Source organism: Anabrus simplex, chromosome 5 (assembly GCF_040414725.1).
Source record: "Anabrus simplex isolate iqAnaSimp1 chromosome 5, ASM4041472v1, whole genome shotgun sequence".
Lineage (NCBI taxonomy): Eukaryota > Metazoa > Arthropoda > Insecta > Orthoptera > Tettigoniidae > Anabrus > Anabrus simplex.
The window spans coordinates 336,540,874-336,558,477 of record NC_090269.1 but is presented as its reverse complement, the minus strand read 5'-3'; the positions used below and the strand labels follow the sequence as shown (position 1 = coordinate 336,558,477).

General features: G+C 38.6%; 1 protein-coding gene across 2 annotated transcripts in view; it reads right to left on the bottom strand.

Moving 5' to 3' along the window:
• The window catches only part of LOC136874885 (WD repeat, SAM and U-box domain-containing protein 1), a 189,306-nt gene that overhangs the window by 23,123 nt on the left and 148,579 nt on the right, over nt 1-17,604 (bottom strand). For both annotated transcript variants that reach the window (XM_067148587.2, XM_067148590.2), the window contains one exon: nt 4,569-4,716. In XM_067148587.2, the coding sequence (XP_067004688.2) occupies nt 4,569-4,716 (148 nt within the window). The remainder of the gene's footprint in view (nt 1-4,568; nt 4,717-17,604) is intronic.

Below are 17,604 nucleotides of genomic sequence, written 5' to 3'. Positions count from 1 at the left end.
CAGAAGAGTGTAGGCCTACGGTACAAGATTACGGATTAGGATGCGTATCTAAACAGCCAAGAAAATTAAACACAATTTACTGAATTATCATACATTTTAAAGGCAACCTCTATACATAACATTTTTATAATATAGACTGAAAACAAAAGTTATAATAAAGAAATTGATTTTATATTGATCTATTAATAGTCACATTTCTTGATTCAAAACAGCTTTCTCATTCACATGAACCGATACATATTTTTTAGGTCTGATTCACTGTCCCGTGAAAAGTATTAATTTTGTGTACATCTGCCATATGGTTACTGCTTTTAGTTCTTGTGTTAGCTCTGATTCTGTGGTGCAGTCTAATTTAAAATGCTGCTGTAAGAGAAGTTTTCTCATGCTGGCATAATGGGCTTTCTCACTGAACTCGGCAGCAGTAAATAAATTATCATCATCATCAATGTCGCACTCCAGTAGCCTAGGTGTGGTTAACAAGCCTCCTCCACTCTTTTCTGTCCTTACACTTTTGCTGCTCCATTACTTCTGCCACATCCAATTCAGCTTCTCTGATGTCCTTCCAAATCTGATCCATCCACCTTCGTCTCGGTCTTCCAACTGGTCTCTTTCCCTTAACTTTTCTTTCCAATTCCCTTCTTGCTACCTGTTCCTTTCCCATTCTTTTTACATGTCCGAACCATCTCAGTCTTGCTTTCTGTATGTTCTGTACTAATAGTTCTATATTTAGCTCTTCTCTGATTTTAATATTGTGAATTCTATCTCTTCTTGTCTTTTTAACCGATGTTCTTAAAAATTTCATTTCTACTGCTTGGATCTTATTATCTTGTCTCTTATTAGATACCAGTTATTTTAGTCCATATGTTACAATTTGTATGAAATACTGTTTAATACTGTTCACATAATGTTAATTTTGATCTCTTGAGTACTTTGTCATCCCATAAAAGCTCTCTGACGATGATAAAATGTTGTACTTTTAGTTAGTCTGTTATTAATTTCTGGGTTGATTTCATTACTTCCATTAATAATGCTACCTAGATATGTAAACTGTTCTACATTTTCTAACCGTTCTCTGTCTATGTTCACTTGGCTTCCCGTTTTCTCTTTTCCACAGTGCATGGCAACAGTTTTCCTTTTACTAATTACCATTCCAAAACCAACCAACCGACCGACCGACTCCTGCTGGAATCCTACAAGTTGAGATTCAGTGGATTAACCTTTCCTAAACCCAAACTGCCTTTAATCAAACCAGTTATTAATTTTGGAAACATGTCTAACATAATCAGAAAGAATGCTTTCCCAAAGCTTACATGCAATGCATGTCAAACTGACTGGCCTGTAATTTTCAGCTTAATGTCTGTCACCATTTCCTTTATACACAGGGTATAGCAACTCTCCATTCATCTGGTATAGCTCCTTCAAGTAAACAAGTACTTCAGATATGGTACTATATCCCAACCCATTGTCTTTAGTATATCCCCAGAAATCTTATCAATTCCAGCCACTTTTCTAGTTTTCAATTTTTGTATCTTAATGTAAATGTCACTGTTATCATAGATAAATTTTAATACATCTTTAGTATTAGTCACCTCCTCTATCTGGACATTATACTTGTAACCAACAATCTTTACATACTGCTGACTGAATACTTCTGCTTTTTGAAGATCCGTGCATACACACTCCCCTTGTTCATTAATGAATCCTGGAATGTCCTTCTTGGAACCTGTTTCTGCCTTAACCCTAGAACTGCCAAACGTTGTGCTTGCGACTCAATATAATGTCACTTGAATGCCAACATCACACGCGCGATGCATAGTACATGCATTAGTTTAATCAGTTATAACATCATTTATCGTTCATTTACGGTATTTTAACAAGTAAGACATTGAAGTGGAAACTTCAAGTCTTTCGTCACACATTCCTCACTAGCCGGAAATGATTCAGTCACGGTCAGGGTAGGTATAAAGTCAGCTACTCTTTCCTCATCCCCCCGTAGTCTCATTTGCTATGTAACTTCGCGTTCGCTCGCTGTTCCTGTTAGTTTCTGTGAATGTCTTTTGTTATCTTTCAACACATTATTGAGATTATTTTAAAACTGTTTCTTTTGAAGTGTGAGCTTTCATAATGGATGATGCTCTACGTGATTCAAGTGATATTCGCAAAGTTCTTTGAGATGATTGGGACAATTCCTCTTCCAGTGACATATATTTTTTAGCTGATGATTCTTCTGAGAGCGGAGAAGATTATATTCCAGAATATAAAGTTGAAAGTGATTCCGATGAAGAGAGCTGGCCTGCCGACGTTTAATTAGATAATACTGTTTCTGTAACACAAAAGTGGTTCTGGGTTTATCCACCCGAACAGGAGTTCGATATTTCCGAGAAGTTCCGCGTAAAAAATCCTGGCATTAGAAACTGCACGCCCCGAAACAGTACACCCATTATGTATTTCTATTTGTTCTTTACGGATTTTATATGGAAGCTCTTGGTGAAACTATTTTATGGGTTTCAGATTTGTTTTACCCTATTTGAGCAACACAACTACAGATTGTTCTCTATCAAAGAGTCAGGTGAGTGAGAGGATCTGTCCCTCTGTTCAGATGATGCGAACTAGTGTGAACAATTTGTGCCAATCAATGAAGCACATGTATATACCTTGCTTCCTATTCAACGTGCATTCAGCACAGATTCTAAGGCTGCCAATTGTGTCACGAGTGCCAATGCCTTCTCGGAAACCAAACTGTGTTTCCCTGGTAAAATAATTGATTGTGCAAGGTCTTTGATGTGTGGAATTAAGCTTATTGTTTAAACATGCCACATATGAAATCATTTGTTTTCTTTGGTACTGGTATAGTATCCAGTAGATACTTTGGCGAGTTCCTATAGTCTAACAATAAGCTCATCACTTACATGTTGAACAGTTTTATTGGAAGTGTGTCAATATATATATTAGCCTCTACGGCCATCTAAGAACTCATAAAAACTGAGTTTTGAAGAACACAATCATACTCAACAGCGAGTGATAGCCCATCATATATATATGACTGAATTATTAAATTTATTAAATGGAGAAACAGGTGACTGATATAATCTCCAGAGTAGTTTCCATGAGAAGTTAGACAAGTATCTAAATGGTGAAGCAAAAACTTAAAGCATTCTGTTGAACTTTCATTTTGTAAATCATTTACAGTTAAAAAACCAAAACTCCATGGTGCAACAGCCCCGAAGGGCCTTGCCCTACGAAGCGACCACTGCTCAGCCCAAAGGCCTACAGATTATGAGGTGTCGTGTGGTCAGCACGATGAATCCTCCCAGCCGTTATTCTTGGCTTTCTAGACCGGGGCTATTATCTCACCGTCAGACAGCTCCTCAATTGTAATCACGTAGGCTTTGTGGACCTCGAACCAGCCCTAGATCCAGGTAAAAATCCCTGACCTGGCTGGGAATCGAACCCACGGCCTCTGAGTAAGAGGCAGGCCCGCTACCCCTACACCCCAGGGCCGGCATCATTTACAGTTACCTGCAACTTAATTTGAATTTTCACCACTATCTGTCACCTTTTCAGTTTTATTTTCAGGTTTAGAAACAATGAATGAGGACTAGATAGGAGAGAGGATGGGACACTAATACTATGTAATTGACAGCTAAGAAATGTCAGATAAGGAGAATACTGTGGGAGATGTCAAGACTATGGAGGAGGAGCCATGAGGTGTTTCATCACTGATAAGGCTGCTTACTCCTCATATTTTCCTAGATTAATATTTTCAACAGCTGATGCAAGAAATTATTTAACCAGCTCATGGAAATTTCTTACATTAAATTATTTCAGATTTCACAGTGGAGAAATTAAGAGAAAATTGCCCTTTTTCCATATATAGATACCTTTTATGTTATTTATTACTTTCCTATTTATGGGCTGTCAAGTATGACATAATATGTCAATGGTGTTAAATAATAATGAACAGTCATTGATAAGGTGGGTTGTAAAGGTGATTATGAATAATTTTAAATGAGCACTTGATCACTCATATTGACACATCAGGAGGAAGCAATTAAAAACCCTTCAGATTTTGCAGATGATTCACACAAAATTTTGTTACTGTTCCTCTCCGCTGAACTTTAATGTTAGGAATTCTGTCATCTCTTAATATGATTGTAAAAGTTTAAATTTAAATAGTGTATATTTTAATAACAGAGGAAAAATATCACATTAAAATCAATAGGAAATGAAAATGCCCCCCAGACTTTTGCATGTCCTAGGTGTTTTGAAAAGCTGATTTTGAAAGAAGCATTCTATTCTGATAAAAAGAACCACATAAATATGTTCCTTAATCTGATATTTACTTGCCTCACCTGTCACTGAGGACATTACAGATTTTTCCACTGGATGGTCCGTTATTAGGTTTTTGTGTTATAGTAGTAAACTCAGGTTTAAACACTCAAAATAATGACAAAAATAATCCTAGAGAAACATCTAGGCAAGAAAATGGTGAAAAATAAGTCATTTCTACAGATTTACCTAAAGTTTCTAGTGTGTAACTCTCAAGCAATGGTCACTCAAAGACTCACCTAACTGAAGAATGTCCAACACTTCTTCAATGGGCAGTGTGAGTAGCTGCTGACCAGTCATATTAGAGGTTCGCACCAGACTTGCCACCTCAGGAAGTTGGGAATCCTCTAACCAGTGAGAGATATCATCAGTTGACCATTCCAAAAGCTAGAATACAATGGAATTCTTTTAATATGTTTTCCCAAAAGGTACAGAATGGGAAAATCATTACAAGGATATTTAGAAATGGAACACAACTATATACTAATAATTGTACTAGAGTTGAGAAAGTAAATAAAAAACAAGAAAGATAACTGATAGAAGTAAAAACAAGTCATATAGAGAGATACAGGAACATGAAAAGGAACACACAAAAGGATGAACATAATGCCAGGTTAGTGTGGAATGAGGGAGGAATAGAAAGAGGAGACAAGGACAATTTCCATATCTTCAAATACAGTAAATAGGCACTCTCCTCATCAAATCAGTTCTTCTTAGTCCTCGATGGGCTTGTTTCTGCATCCCAGCTTCATCAAGAGGGCAGGCTACAACACTCAGTAAGGGGGCATCTTGACAAATCTTCAGTTTTGACGTGGGAGGTGTAGCATAAGGAGAAAGCTGGATAAATACGCAAAAAAGGGAAGAAACACAACACTTGTCGGGAGATGAGAGGGGATTAATGATGAGAGAGCCTACGATATATAAAATAAATAAACCATCTTGCTGGACAATGCTTGGGTACATCTGGTGGAACCAGTAGCTGATTTATACACTTGATTAGGCTGGGAAGTGCACTAACATCATCCGTACTCCTCGGACAATTTAAGCCCCTGTCATTTTTTTTATTTGCACCCAAAGATAAAGAAATTATTTTGTGGCATCCACTTCAAAACTGTTTCAGATATTCTTCAGATGGTGCATTAGCATCCAGAGAACAGGCACTGCGAAAAGTATTCTATGGCTTCAACATCATTGGCAATGGGTTCTACACAACACTGGTGACTACAATGAGATACTATACATGTGTCACAGAGGTACCTCTTTTGTATTGTGCAACAAAACAGAAACCAGTTTCCCATGTTCAACAGAGAAATATTTTAAAGGTGATTTTAGCATAATAATAATAATAATAATAATAATAATAATAATAATAATAATAATAATAATAATAATAATAATAATAATAATAATAATAATAATAATAATAATAATAATAATAATAATAATAATAATAATAATAATAATAATAATAATAATAATAATAATAATAATAATAATAATAATAATAATAATAATAATAATAATAATAATAATAATAATAATAATAATAATAATAATAATAATAATAATAATAATAATAATAATAATAATAATAATAATAATAATAATAATAATAATAATAATAATAATAATAATAATAATAATAATAATAATAATAATAAAAAATACTTTTAGCGGGGAGTGTGTGAAATCTTTCATGAGACACTTGTGAGGGTCCGCACTCCACAAGCATGTAAGATTCCTACTCACTAAAACACAAGCACCCTTTTCCCACGACGTATATCTCTGCCCCGGAACTGCTCTCGCATTACTTCAGGGCAGTGTCGTGCTAATTTCTCAGGTTTCTTCTTCCTTTATTTCTCCTTACTGCCTTCATGAGCATTCACACCCCTCTTTTTCTGATGCAGGATGCCTTCTACATATGCTGCTACCTGATCCCAAGATTCTTGGTTTCGTAGCATCGCCTGCACAATAGTTTCTGGCGTCAACTCTCCTTGCTTAGTATCTAAACATCTTCTCTGAGTTGAACAACATACAAAAAATGTGTGAAATACATCGTCTACATCATTGCAATAAATACATGCCAAATCGCTCGCTCTACCTACTCTATGTAGAAATTTCCGGAAGTATCCATGACCAGTCAGTAGAGCTCAGGCAACCCAATCAGCTAGACGTGATATCAGCCGCTTAGTCCATTTTCCTCGAGGATCTTCCTCCCATCTTTGCTGCCACTGTTCCATTTGTTGCCTATAAGCTAGCTCCTTAGCATGATTCTTTCTGAGCTCCCCTTGAGTTTGCCAGGCTTCCTGTGTCTATAAGGCAAGTAAATCAATCGGTGCTACCGCTGCTACTCTAAGAACTGCAGGTTCAGATAGGCTGCGTGAAATGTGCTTGTAATACGCAAAGCTGATCTCTGTTGTACCGCAGCTATCCTTCGCCGGTATTTTTCAAACTTCAGAGATTCAGCCCAGACTTTGGCACCATATAGAAGTGTCGAGTGAACTATCGACATCAGAAGTCGTCGTTTGCTAGACTTCGGACCTTTAACGTTGCTCAGTGCAATCGCTGTTTTCACCGCCGTATCTGTCACTCGTTTGATATGATCCCAAAAAGTAAGTTTTGTATCAAGTGTCACTCCGAGGTACTTTATACTTCCAGATGTTTTGATTTCTGTTTGTCCAATATACATTAGAATGGCGGTCATGATCCTTTTTCTTGTCAAGAGAACGATCTCTGTTTTATGATCTGACAGTTGTAATCTGTGATTATTCGCCGCCGCTGCCGCCGCTGCCACCACCGCCACCACCACAACAACAACAACACATCTTCAATATAGACTGTTATGCCTTTCAGTGTTCAGTCTGCAAGCCTCTGAATTTACTAAACACCACCACAATCCTCTCTTTGTAACTAGCTCTGTGGCCTTACTTAAGTTCTAGACCCCTTATCATTAAATCATTAGAAACTAAGTCTAACAAACGTAATCTTGGCCTACCTCTACTTCTCTTGCCCTCCATGACTTAGTCCATTATTCTCCTTGATAATCTATCCTCCTACATTCACCTCATATGACCCCACTACCAAAGCCAGTCTATGCGTACAGCTTCATCAATTTTGAGTGAATTCTTAACTTAGCCTTTATTGCCTCATTCTGAGTACCCTGCTGCCATTGTTTCCACCTATTTGTACCAGTGATCATTCTTCCTACTTACATGTGTGATACTGTACTTCTAACTTATGAATTAGATATCCTGACTCCACCCAGCCTTCACTCCCGTTAAGCAAAGTTGGTCTGAAAACAGACCAGTGTAAAGATTATTTTGTCCAGGAGCTGACTTTCTTCTTACAGAATACTGTTGATTGCATCTGTGAACTCACTGCATTAGCTTTGCTGTACCTTGATTCAATCTCATTTACTCAACTATCATCCTGGGAGAATACACATACTAGATACTTGAAATTATCTACCTGTTCCAGCTATGTATTCCCAACTTGGCATTCAATTCTGTTACTTTTCTTACCTACCGACATTAATTTAGTCTTCGAAAGGCTAATTTTCATACCATACTCACTGCACCTATTTTCAAGTTCCAAGATATTAAAATGCAGGCTTTCAGCACAATCTGCCATTAAGACCAAGTAATCGGCATAGGCCAAATTGCTTACTACCTTTCCACCTCACTGAATCCCTCCTTGCCAATTTATACCTTTCAGTAGATGATCCTTGTAAACTATGAACAACAAAAGCGAAAGATTACAGCCTTATCTAACCCCTGTAAGTACCTTGAACCAAGAACTCTTTCTACCATCAATTCTCACTGCAGTCCAATTGTCAACATATTGTAAATGCCTTTGACTGCTTTTCATAATCTGCCCTTAATGCCTGAGCCCCGCAGTATAGTAAACATCTTTTCTCTTGGTACTCTGTCAAATGCCTTCTCTACAAGTCATCATCATCATCATCATCATCATCATCATCATCATCATCATCATCATCATCATCATCATTTCCCTTTATCCAGCTGTAGCCGGGTAGGGGCAAATATGGTTCCTCTCCACTTTCTTCGGTCTTTCCACTACTCCTCCTCCAACACTGTGTCCCAGTCCAGGTTTCTTTCTATAATGCTGCGTTGGATGGTATCCTTCCATCTCAATCGTGGTCGTCCATGGCCTCTCCTTCCTTGGATTTGCATTTCCATCACCTTTTTTGGCATTCTTTCATCGCTCATTCGCTTTATGTGCCCAAACCATCTTAGTCGGCTCTTCTCTATTCTATCATTCATTTTTTCCACTCCAATTTCTTCCTGGATTTTCTCAATCCTTATTTTGTCTCTTCTACTCTTCTGTATCATACTCCTCAAGAATTTCATTTCGGCTGCCTGTATTCGACTCTCATCCTTCTTTGTCATTGTCCAAGTTTCTGCTCCGTAAGTTGTTATGGGTACGTAATACATCTTGTACATAGTATCCTTTGCTTCCATTGGCACATCTTTGTCCCATAACATATTTCTTACACTATGATAGAAACAACTTCCAGCTTGAATCCTTTTACTAATCTCAGCATCCAGTCGAGCATTCTCCATTAATTCACTCCCCAGGTATTTAAACGTTTCCACTACTTCCAGGGGCTTGTCTGCAAGTCTAATCTGACCTTTCCCTTTTTTCTCCCCTCTAGTCATAACAAGAGTTTTACTCTTTTCTACACTTATTTTCAATCCACATTCTTCAATCTTCCCATTCACCACATTCAACTGTTCTTGAACCTTCCTGTCGTCTTCTCCCCAAATCACAATATCATCTGCAAATAACATCATGTTCATTTCTCTTCCTCCATATGCTGCTTTTGCTGTTCTCATGATGTCATCCATTACTATTGTAAACAGGATTGGTGATAGAACACTTCCCTGTCTCAGCCCACTAGTTATTTTGAACCAACTTGTCCTGCCAACTTGTGTTTGCACGCAACTACAACATTCCTTATACAATGCCATGATCATTTTTATTAATCCCTGTCCAATTCCTTTTTGCACCAGACTGTCCCAAACTTTCGTCCTAGGGACACTGTCATATGCCTTTTCAATATCAATGAATGTCATCACCATATCATTCCCGTACTCCCAATGCTTTTACATTAGTTGTCTCATAATGAAAATGGGTTCTATTGTTGACCTTCCACTTCTGAAACCAAACTGATTTTCCTGTATCTGCTTCTCAATCCTCAACCTTATTCTACTTTCCAGTATCCTTTCCATTATCTTAGCAACATGGGATATTAGAGTAATTCCCCTGTAGTTCTTCAAAACTTTCTTATCACCTTTCTTGAAAATTGGGATGATTATTCCTTTTTGCCAATCCTCAGGGACCTCCTTATTCTCCCAGACATTCCTGAGAACCCGATATGTCCACTGCAGGCCTACAGCTCCAGCTGCCTTTATCATCTCCACTGAAATTTCATCTATTCCAGCAGTTTTTCCATTCTTCATCTTTCTTACTGCCATTTCAATTTCATTCATTGTAATTTCTTTATCTATTTCTTCGTAAACTAATTGCCTTTCCTGGTCGTCCATTGAATGACTGTCATCCGATCTTATGTTCAGCAGCTTCTGAAAATACTCTCTCCATCTATTTCTTATTTCTTCTGGCTTTGTTAAAATTATGCCACCTTCATCCTTCACAAATCTGGTGTTTACTTGATCTCTCTTTTTGTTTCTTAAGATACCATACAGTAATTTCTTGCTGCCCTGCATATCATCTCTCAATGTCTGTGTGAATAAGGCCCAGCTTTTCCTCTTTTCTTCCTCCACTACTTTCTTGGCCAAATTCTTTGCCTCCACATATTTTCTTCTACTTTCTTCAGTCTTAGATGTTTTCCATGCTTTCCATGCCATTTTCTTTTCCTTCACTTTAATCTTTACCCTATCATTCCACCAGTGTGTTTCTTTGTTTTTCACATTTCCTGATGTTCTACCACACACCTTTTCTGCACATCCAACCAGTGCTTCCTTAAATCTTTTCCATTCCTCTTCAACATTCCCCACCTCTGTCCTGGGTACCAAGGGTATTATTTCCCTTTGAAATTCTTCTTGTATGCTTTTCTCCTTCAACTTCCATACTTTAATTCTTTTCTCTCTTCTTAATTGGGGTTTTTCAATCTTTCCAACTTTCAATTTTCCTATCACAACTCTATGATCTCCACCAAAGGCTTCTTCAGGCATGGCTGTTACATCTACAAGGTTCTTCCGGTGTTCTTTCTCTATGATTATATAATCAATCATGGTCTTTGTTCGTCTGTCTCCCCAGCCATACCTTGTAATCTTCTGACTGTTCTTCTTCCTAAACCAGGTGTTTCCAACAATCATTTGATTCCTCATGCAAAAATCCACCAACAACTCACCTTCTGGATTTACATTTCCATATCCAAAGGGCCCTAGAACATCTTCCTTTCCTTGTCTTTCCATTCCAACTTGTGCATTTAGATCTCCCATCAATAGTACTTCCTTATCTTCTATCTGTCTCTCCACTTCCTCCAAGAAGTCCTCTAGATGTTCATCTATGCAACCAGTTTGTGGGGCATACAACTGAAATAGATCTTTCACGCCATTTTCAAACTGGAGTCTCATCATCATCATCATCCTATCACTGACGTACTTTGTATATTCCAGATATTCTTGGATTTCTCTTCTAAGTATGATGGCCACTCCATTTTTTGCTTCAGGTCCTCCGCTGTAATACAGCCTGTATCCTTCTCTCAGAGGGATCTCCCCTGTACCCCTCTTCTTGGTCTCGCACAGTCCAAGTATGGCTATATCTTTTTCTATCATGAAGTCAACCAGTTCTTCTGTCTTTCCCGTCAGTGTCAGTACATTAACTGTTGCAATTTTGATGTAGTTTGGTGCTGGTTGCCCATTTTTCACAGTTCCCCCAGCACCTGAAGAGCTGCGCGTCGCTTTTAGCAGGGGACGCCCTAACCTTTTCCGAGGCACCATATCTGCTTTGTCCATATAGGCTATTGTTACGATGGGCTCGCCACACCCAAAGGCATTTTATACCTACTGCCAGGTTCAAAATTAGGCCGCCCCTAACATGGAGACAGATGCCTTTCGTAGCCGCTCCTCTGGAGTACAGACGCTACGGGTATGCCCCTTCTGCCATCTCCGCCGTACCGAAGTCCACCTTCTCCGCCGTAGATGCCGTTGAGGTCTTCACTCGTAACCCTGAGCTGGGACCCATACCAGATGTTACACACCGGGTCAGTGTGCTCTGCGACTCACATAGGCAGGGGCGCCACTCCCTGGGTAGGGCGGCCTCCGAAGAGGGTCCCTACCTGCTACAAGTATGAAATATAAACATAAATATCTATTCCTCTCATACCATTTTTCAATCACCTGGCGCATACTGAAAATCTGACCCTGACAGCCCCTCTGTGGTCTGAAACCATATTGGTTTTCATCCAACTTACTCTCAACCACTGATCACATCCTCCCTGCTAAATGCCAGTGAACACTTTGTGTGGTATCTGATCAATGAAATACCTCAATAGTTGTTGCAATCTTTCCTCTTCCCTTGCTTACAGATAGGTGCAATTACTACTTTCGTCCAATCAGAAGGTACCTTACTAATATTCTATGCTAATATTATTGCTCTATGAAGGCCCTTTCATCCCTGCCTCCCGCTATATTTAAGCTTCAGGTCCAATTTCATCCATTCCTGCAGCTTTATGACAATGGAGTTTATTTACAATCCTTTCCACTTACCCAAGTGTAATTTCACTAATATAATTGTCCTCCTCCCAATGAGATTGGTCATTCACAAAGTCACCAGAAAGATGTCCTTTTACGTTGAGAAGATTTTCAAAATATTCCTTCCACCTGTCCAGGGATCTGTTATGAGTTCACCTGATTTACCCTGAACACGATTCATTTTCTTTTTTTCTCCCTTTCTAAGATTCTGTCCACTGTCCAGAAAGATTTTCCTGCTGCATGACCAAGCCTTTCCAGGCTATTACTGAAATATTCCCATGACTTCCTCTTGGATTCAAGTTAGGAAGTATCATAAAGGAAAGCGGAAGAAATGATAAGGAAATAATCGAGAATGGAAGACAAGCAGGAGCATTTCTGAAAAGTGTCAGAAGAGGGAAGATGTTATAATGATAGACAAAAATGGAAATGAAGTGCAGGAAATGGAGAAACTCAAAGGAATATGGAAGGAGTATTTTGAAGATTTACTAAACCCAGAAGGATGCACTGAGGAGGAAAGTAGAAGCAGGGAGGAAGTAAGAAATATGAAAGACTTAACATGGGCAGAAGTGGAGCTAGCACTGGACAAGATGAAAGGAGGGAAAGCCCCAGGGTTAGATGAAGTGAGTATTGAGATGGTGAAGGCAGCAGGAGAGGTAGGGAAACAGTGGCTTTATTGTGTGTTGAAAGTAGTATGGAAGGAAAGGAAGACCCCTGAAGATTGGAAGAAGGGCGTAATCATACCCATTTTCAAGAAGGGGAATAGAAAAGAGTTTAAGAACTATAGGGGAGTCACATTGATATGCCACTGTGAAAAGGTGTTTGAGAAGATTTTGGAGAATAGAATCAGAAAGAGGGTGGAAGAAAAGTTAAGAGAAGAGCAGTATGGTTTCAGATCAGGAAGTTCCACAGTAGACCTTATATTCACAGTAAGGCAACTACAAGAGCGTCATTATGAATGGGGTAAGGATCTTGTGATGGACTTCATGGACTTTGAGAAAGCTTATGACCGTGTGTGTAGAAACAAGGTATGGGAAGCCTTACAGAGAAAAGGTGTCCAGGAACAGACCGTAGAAAGAGTGAAGGAGATGTACAATGGGAGTGTCAGTTGTGTGAAAATAGGAGGAGAGAGAACAGGCTGGTTTGAGCAAAAAGGTGGATTAAAACAAGGAAGTGCTCTGTCACCTTTGCTCTTTGTAGTAACAATGGATGAGATAATGACAAAAGTGGCAAGGAAAATTGGAGAAAGAAAAATGAAAGTGATGATGTTTACAGATGACCTATTGGTCTGGGGAGAAAAGGAAGAGGATATCCAGGAACAGTTAGATGCTTGGGTTGATGAGGTGGAACAATATGGAATGAAATTTAATGCCCAAAAGAGCGAGATAGTGATCACAACTAGAAAGAAGGAGAGACCTACGAGAGGGATAATGCTTGGAGGGGAACAGCTTAGGAAGGTAGAGAGTTTCAAGTACTTAGGAAGTATCATAGAGGAAAGTGGAAGAAAAAGGGTGATATACAGGGTGTACTATATACCTATTCTGACGTATGCAGATGAGACTTGGGTAATGAAGCAGAGAGCCATGAATAGAATACAGGCAAGTGAAATGAAATTTCTGAGAAGCAGGATAGGAGTGACAAGATGGGATAAGATGAGAAATGAGAAGGTTCAAGATATAGTAAAAGAAGAGCCACTAATAATAGGATAGAGACATCTAGACTTAGATGGTATGGACACATGAAGAGAATGACAGAGGAAAGGATACTGAGGAGGATGCACAAAATGGAGATAACAGATAAATGGCCAAGAGGAAGACCAAGAGACAGGTGGATAAAAGGAGTGGAAGAGTGTGTACAGAGAAGAGGAGAGGACTGGGTAAGAGTGACTAGGGAGAAGTGGTGGGAAGACAAGAGGAGATGGAGGAGCTTATGTTCCAAGCAGACCCGGCCAACAGCTGGAAACTGCAGATGATGATGATGATGATGATGAAAACAAAGAAATTCAACCCATAAAATCATCAGACAAACCAAATGCAAACATCTTAAAAATACCTTACAAAGGATAGAAGAGAGTTTTAACAAAAAACAATCATGAGATTATTATAAAACCTTTGGCAAATACCTCCAAAACTATGAGCCCCCAATATTAATGCTGAGAGATACAGGAAGGTTAGCCCATAGTAATTGGCAAGAAAATGCAGAGATCCACACAGAGACATTCAACAAACTTTTAAATTGTGATGACCCACTGGAATAATTGGGAGTAAATACTGACACACCCATTTTAACCACCCCAGATCTAATAGATCCTTCAACAATCAATGAGGTAGAATTCACAATTAAGGAACTAAAATATTATAAAGCATGTGGTGAAGACCTAGTCTTCACAGAAATCTGGAAAAACGCAGGGAAACCAGCAATCATAAATTTACACCAGCATCTAGTCAAAATGTGGATCACAGAGAAAATCCCAGAACATTGGACCTTAGGCATAATCCATCCATTATTCAAAAAAGGAGATAAAACGAATCCAGACAATTACAGAGGAATAACCCTTTTTGACTGCACTTACAAAATTTTCTCCTGTATAATTTACATAGGATAAAAAACATTCTGGAACCATGACTTGGGGAATACCAAGGAGGATTTTGCCCATACAGAAGTTGCCCAGACCAAATTCTCAGCCTGAAACATTTTTTTTTTGCTATTTGCTTTATGTCGCACCGACACAGATAGGTCTTATGGTGACGATGGGATAGGAAAGGCCTAGGAATTGGAAGGAAGTGGCCGTGGCCTTAATTAAGGTACAGCCCCGGCATTTGCCTGGTGTGAAAATGGGAAACCACAGAAAACCATCTTCAGGGCTGCCGACAGTGGGGCTCAAATGCACTATCTCCCAATTACTGGATACTGGCCACACTTAAGCGACTGCAGCTATCGAGCTCGGTCAGCCTGAAACTAATAATGGAATATTACAACTACAGAAGTAAACAGCTGTTTATTTCATTCATAGATTTCAAAAAGGCTTATGATAGTATAAACAGAACCACTCTTTTAAAAATCCTCAGATCAAATGGCCTTCATCCTAAATTAACAAAAATTATTGAACTAACTTTAACCAACACAATTTCAAAGGTAAAGTTCAGGGAAGAAATGTCAAATGCTTTTACGATAAATACAGGCCTCATACAAAGTGACTGATTATCCCTATTGCTTTTCAATGTGGCTCTAGATTACATTATGAAAATTTGGCAAAAAGAAAATCCACCTAAAATCAAAATTGGAGCAAAACCCTCAATAAGGAAAAACTGCCTAGGGTTTGCAGATGATTTAGCTCTTTTAGCCCTTGACATGGAAGAAGTCCGTGCTCAGATCGCCAGTCTCCAGAAAATTGCATTAAAAATAGGACTACAAATATCCTCTGAGAAAACAGATCATGTAAATGAAACCCCTATACATAACCAAAGTCATCATAAATGATCAAAAAATTAACATAGTCTTACATTTTAAATACCTTTTAGAAATCATTATGCACAACTTAAGTGAGAAAGCAACATGGATAAACGGAACCAACAAAAAATGCTTGCCAATAGACACTAAGATCCAACACTACAAAACTGTAACTTTGCCCAAAGCCACTTACGCTCGTGAAACCTTGTTCCAAATTAAAAATGAAAGAAGAACTGATCAGCTCCTCAAAACTGAAAGAAGAATTATCAGAACTAGCATAAATAAAAAGTACCAGGTTGAAGGAGTCTGGAGAATCCTCCCCAATGAAACTGTCTATCAAGAGATTGACCCAGTTACCAGCATGATGAAGAAGAAAATAATCTCTTATTTATTTCACATCTTACGATTACCAGAAAACAGGATTTTATGACTAGCGATGATAAATCTGGTAAAGAAGACAAAAGGGCATTGGATCAAAGAAATTCAAAAGGATATCAAAACAGTTGGACTCGAAATTACAGATGCAGAGAACAAGAATAAAATTACCACCTTTCTTAAGAATCACAAATTTTCAACTGAAATGCACAGAAGGCCTATAGATATTTCAGATGAATTAAGAACACTGCGATCAGAACGAATGAAGAAGTACTGGGCAGATAAGAAGAATCAAACAGTACAACCTTCAAAGAAAAAGTGTACATGGGAGACTCAAGTGGGCCAATGCGGCCAATAAAGTTAATAATAATAATATGACCTCAGCTATTAAGTGCAAAGTGCACGAATTTCAATTGGATGGTGGCAGCCTGCTCATCAATTCTAATGTTCTGTTTTACTCTAGGTACTAGATAGTAACTAAACCAAATATCTCTATGGCCGAGTTTAAATGAATTTTGTTGGGTGAACACTAAATGTGTCACTAGATATCTTTTACATGACAACATCATATGACATGGAGTGCTGAGTGGACTACCTCTACTCATTTTGAACCGGGGAACTTAGGGTCTGGAGGCTGATACTCTATGATTAATCCATGGAGGGAGCTAGCCTTAATGATGACTGACTATTTACGAACACCAAAGCTTCCTTATTCGATTGAGCTATTACCAGTGATGGGAAAAGAACAAAATGACAAAAATTGGGCTAAATTACAGTTATCTGTAAAAAAATTTACTCGATAACAATTACTAATTCCTTTTTCAAACAGTAATTAGTAAAATTACAATTACTTCACAGAGAACATCAGGGAATCACTGACTCTTTTCACATAGGAATGGAATGGTACCAAAGTTTGCAAGGAAAAATGCATTACTCCATTTTATGTTATTTAGCACTGAGACATTATGGCTATCATCACAAGGTGAGACATCAGACTTTCAAAACCATTTCTCCCAAGCAAAATTTGCATCACTTTCGCGTTTTCATTATTTTCAGGATAACTACTGTAATTTGAAAATATTTATTCAAACAGGGGAATGGAAATGCCTTAACCCCTTCATTGTTGCATGTTTATTCCGGCTCCATTCTCGACCACATAATCCTGTGGGTGGGGGCGGTAGAGTACATCTGCCTATCGTAAGAGCCAACTAAAAGAGATACCAAGGATTGTCAACATGGGAACGTGGGTTGGCGACTAGTGTTCCGTTAGGTAAGTCTGGTGTTGCTTCCACTTACTTGTGTCAGCTCCTCTGTCAACTGCTCTTTCCTGACCTCCACGGTATTAAGTTCTTGATGCCTAGGGAGTCTTTCATTTTCATGCCCTTCCATGCCCTTTTACCAATACGTTCACTGTTTGAAGTATCGGACCTGCTCCACTTTTTTTTCCGATTAGTGTAAATAGTGGATGGTTGCCCAGTTGTACTTCCTCTTCAAACCATCACCACCACCATCTCGACTACGTAGTACATGGTTATCTAAATCTCAACCCGTAACCACAACAATGAGTAAAAATTACATTTTGTGAAAAGTAATACATCATCATCATCATCATCATCATCATCATCATTTCCCGTTTCCAGCTTCCCGGGTCGGGTTGAGATCAAGGACCCCCATCACTGCCTGTCTCTCCACCACTCTTCTCCTTTTTAAAGTG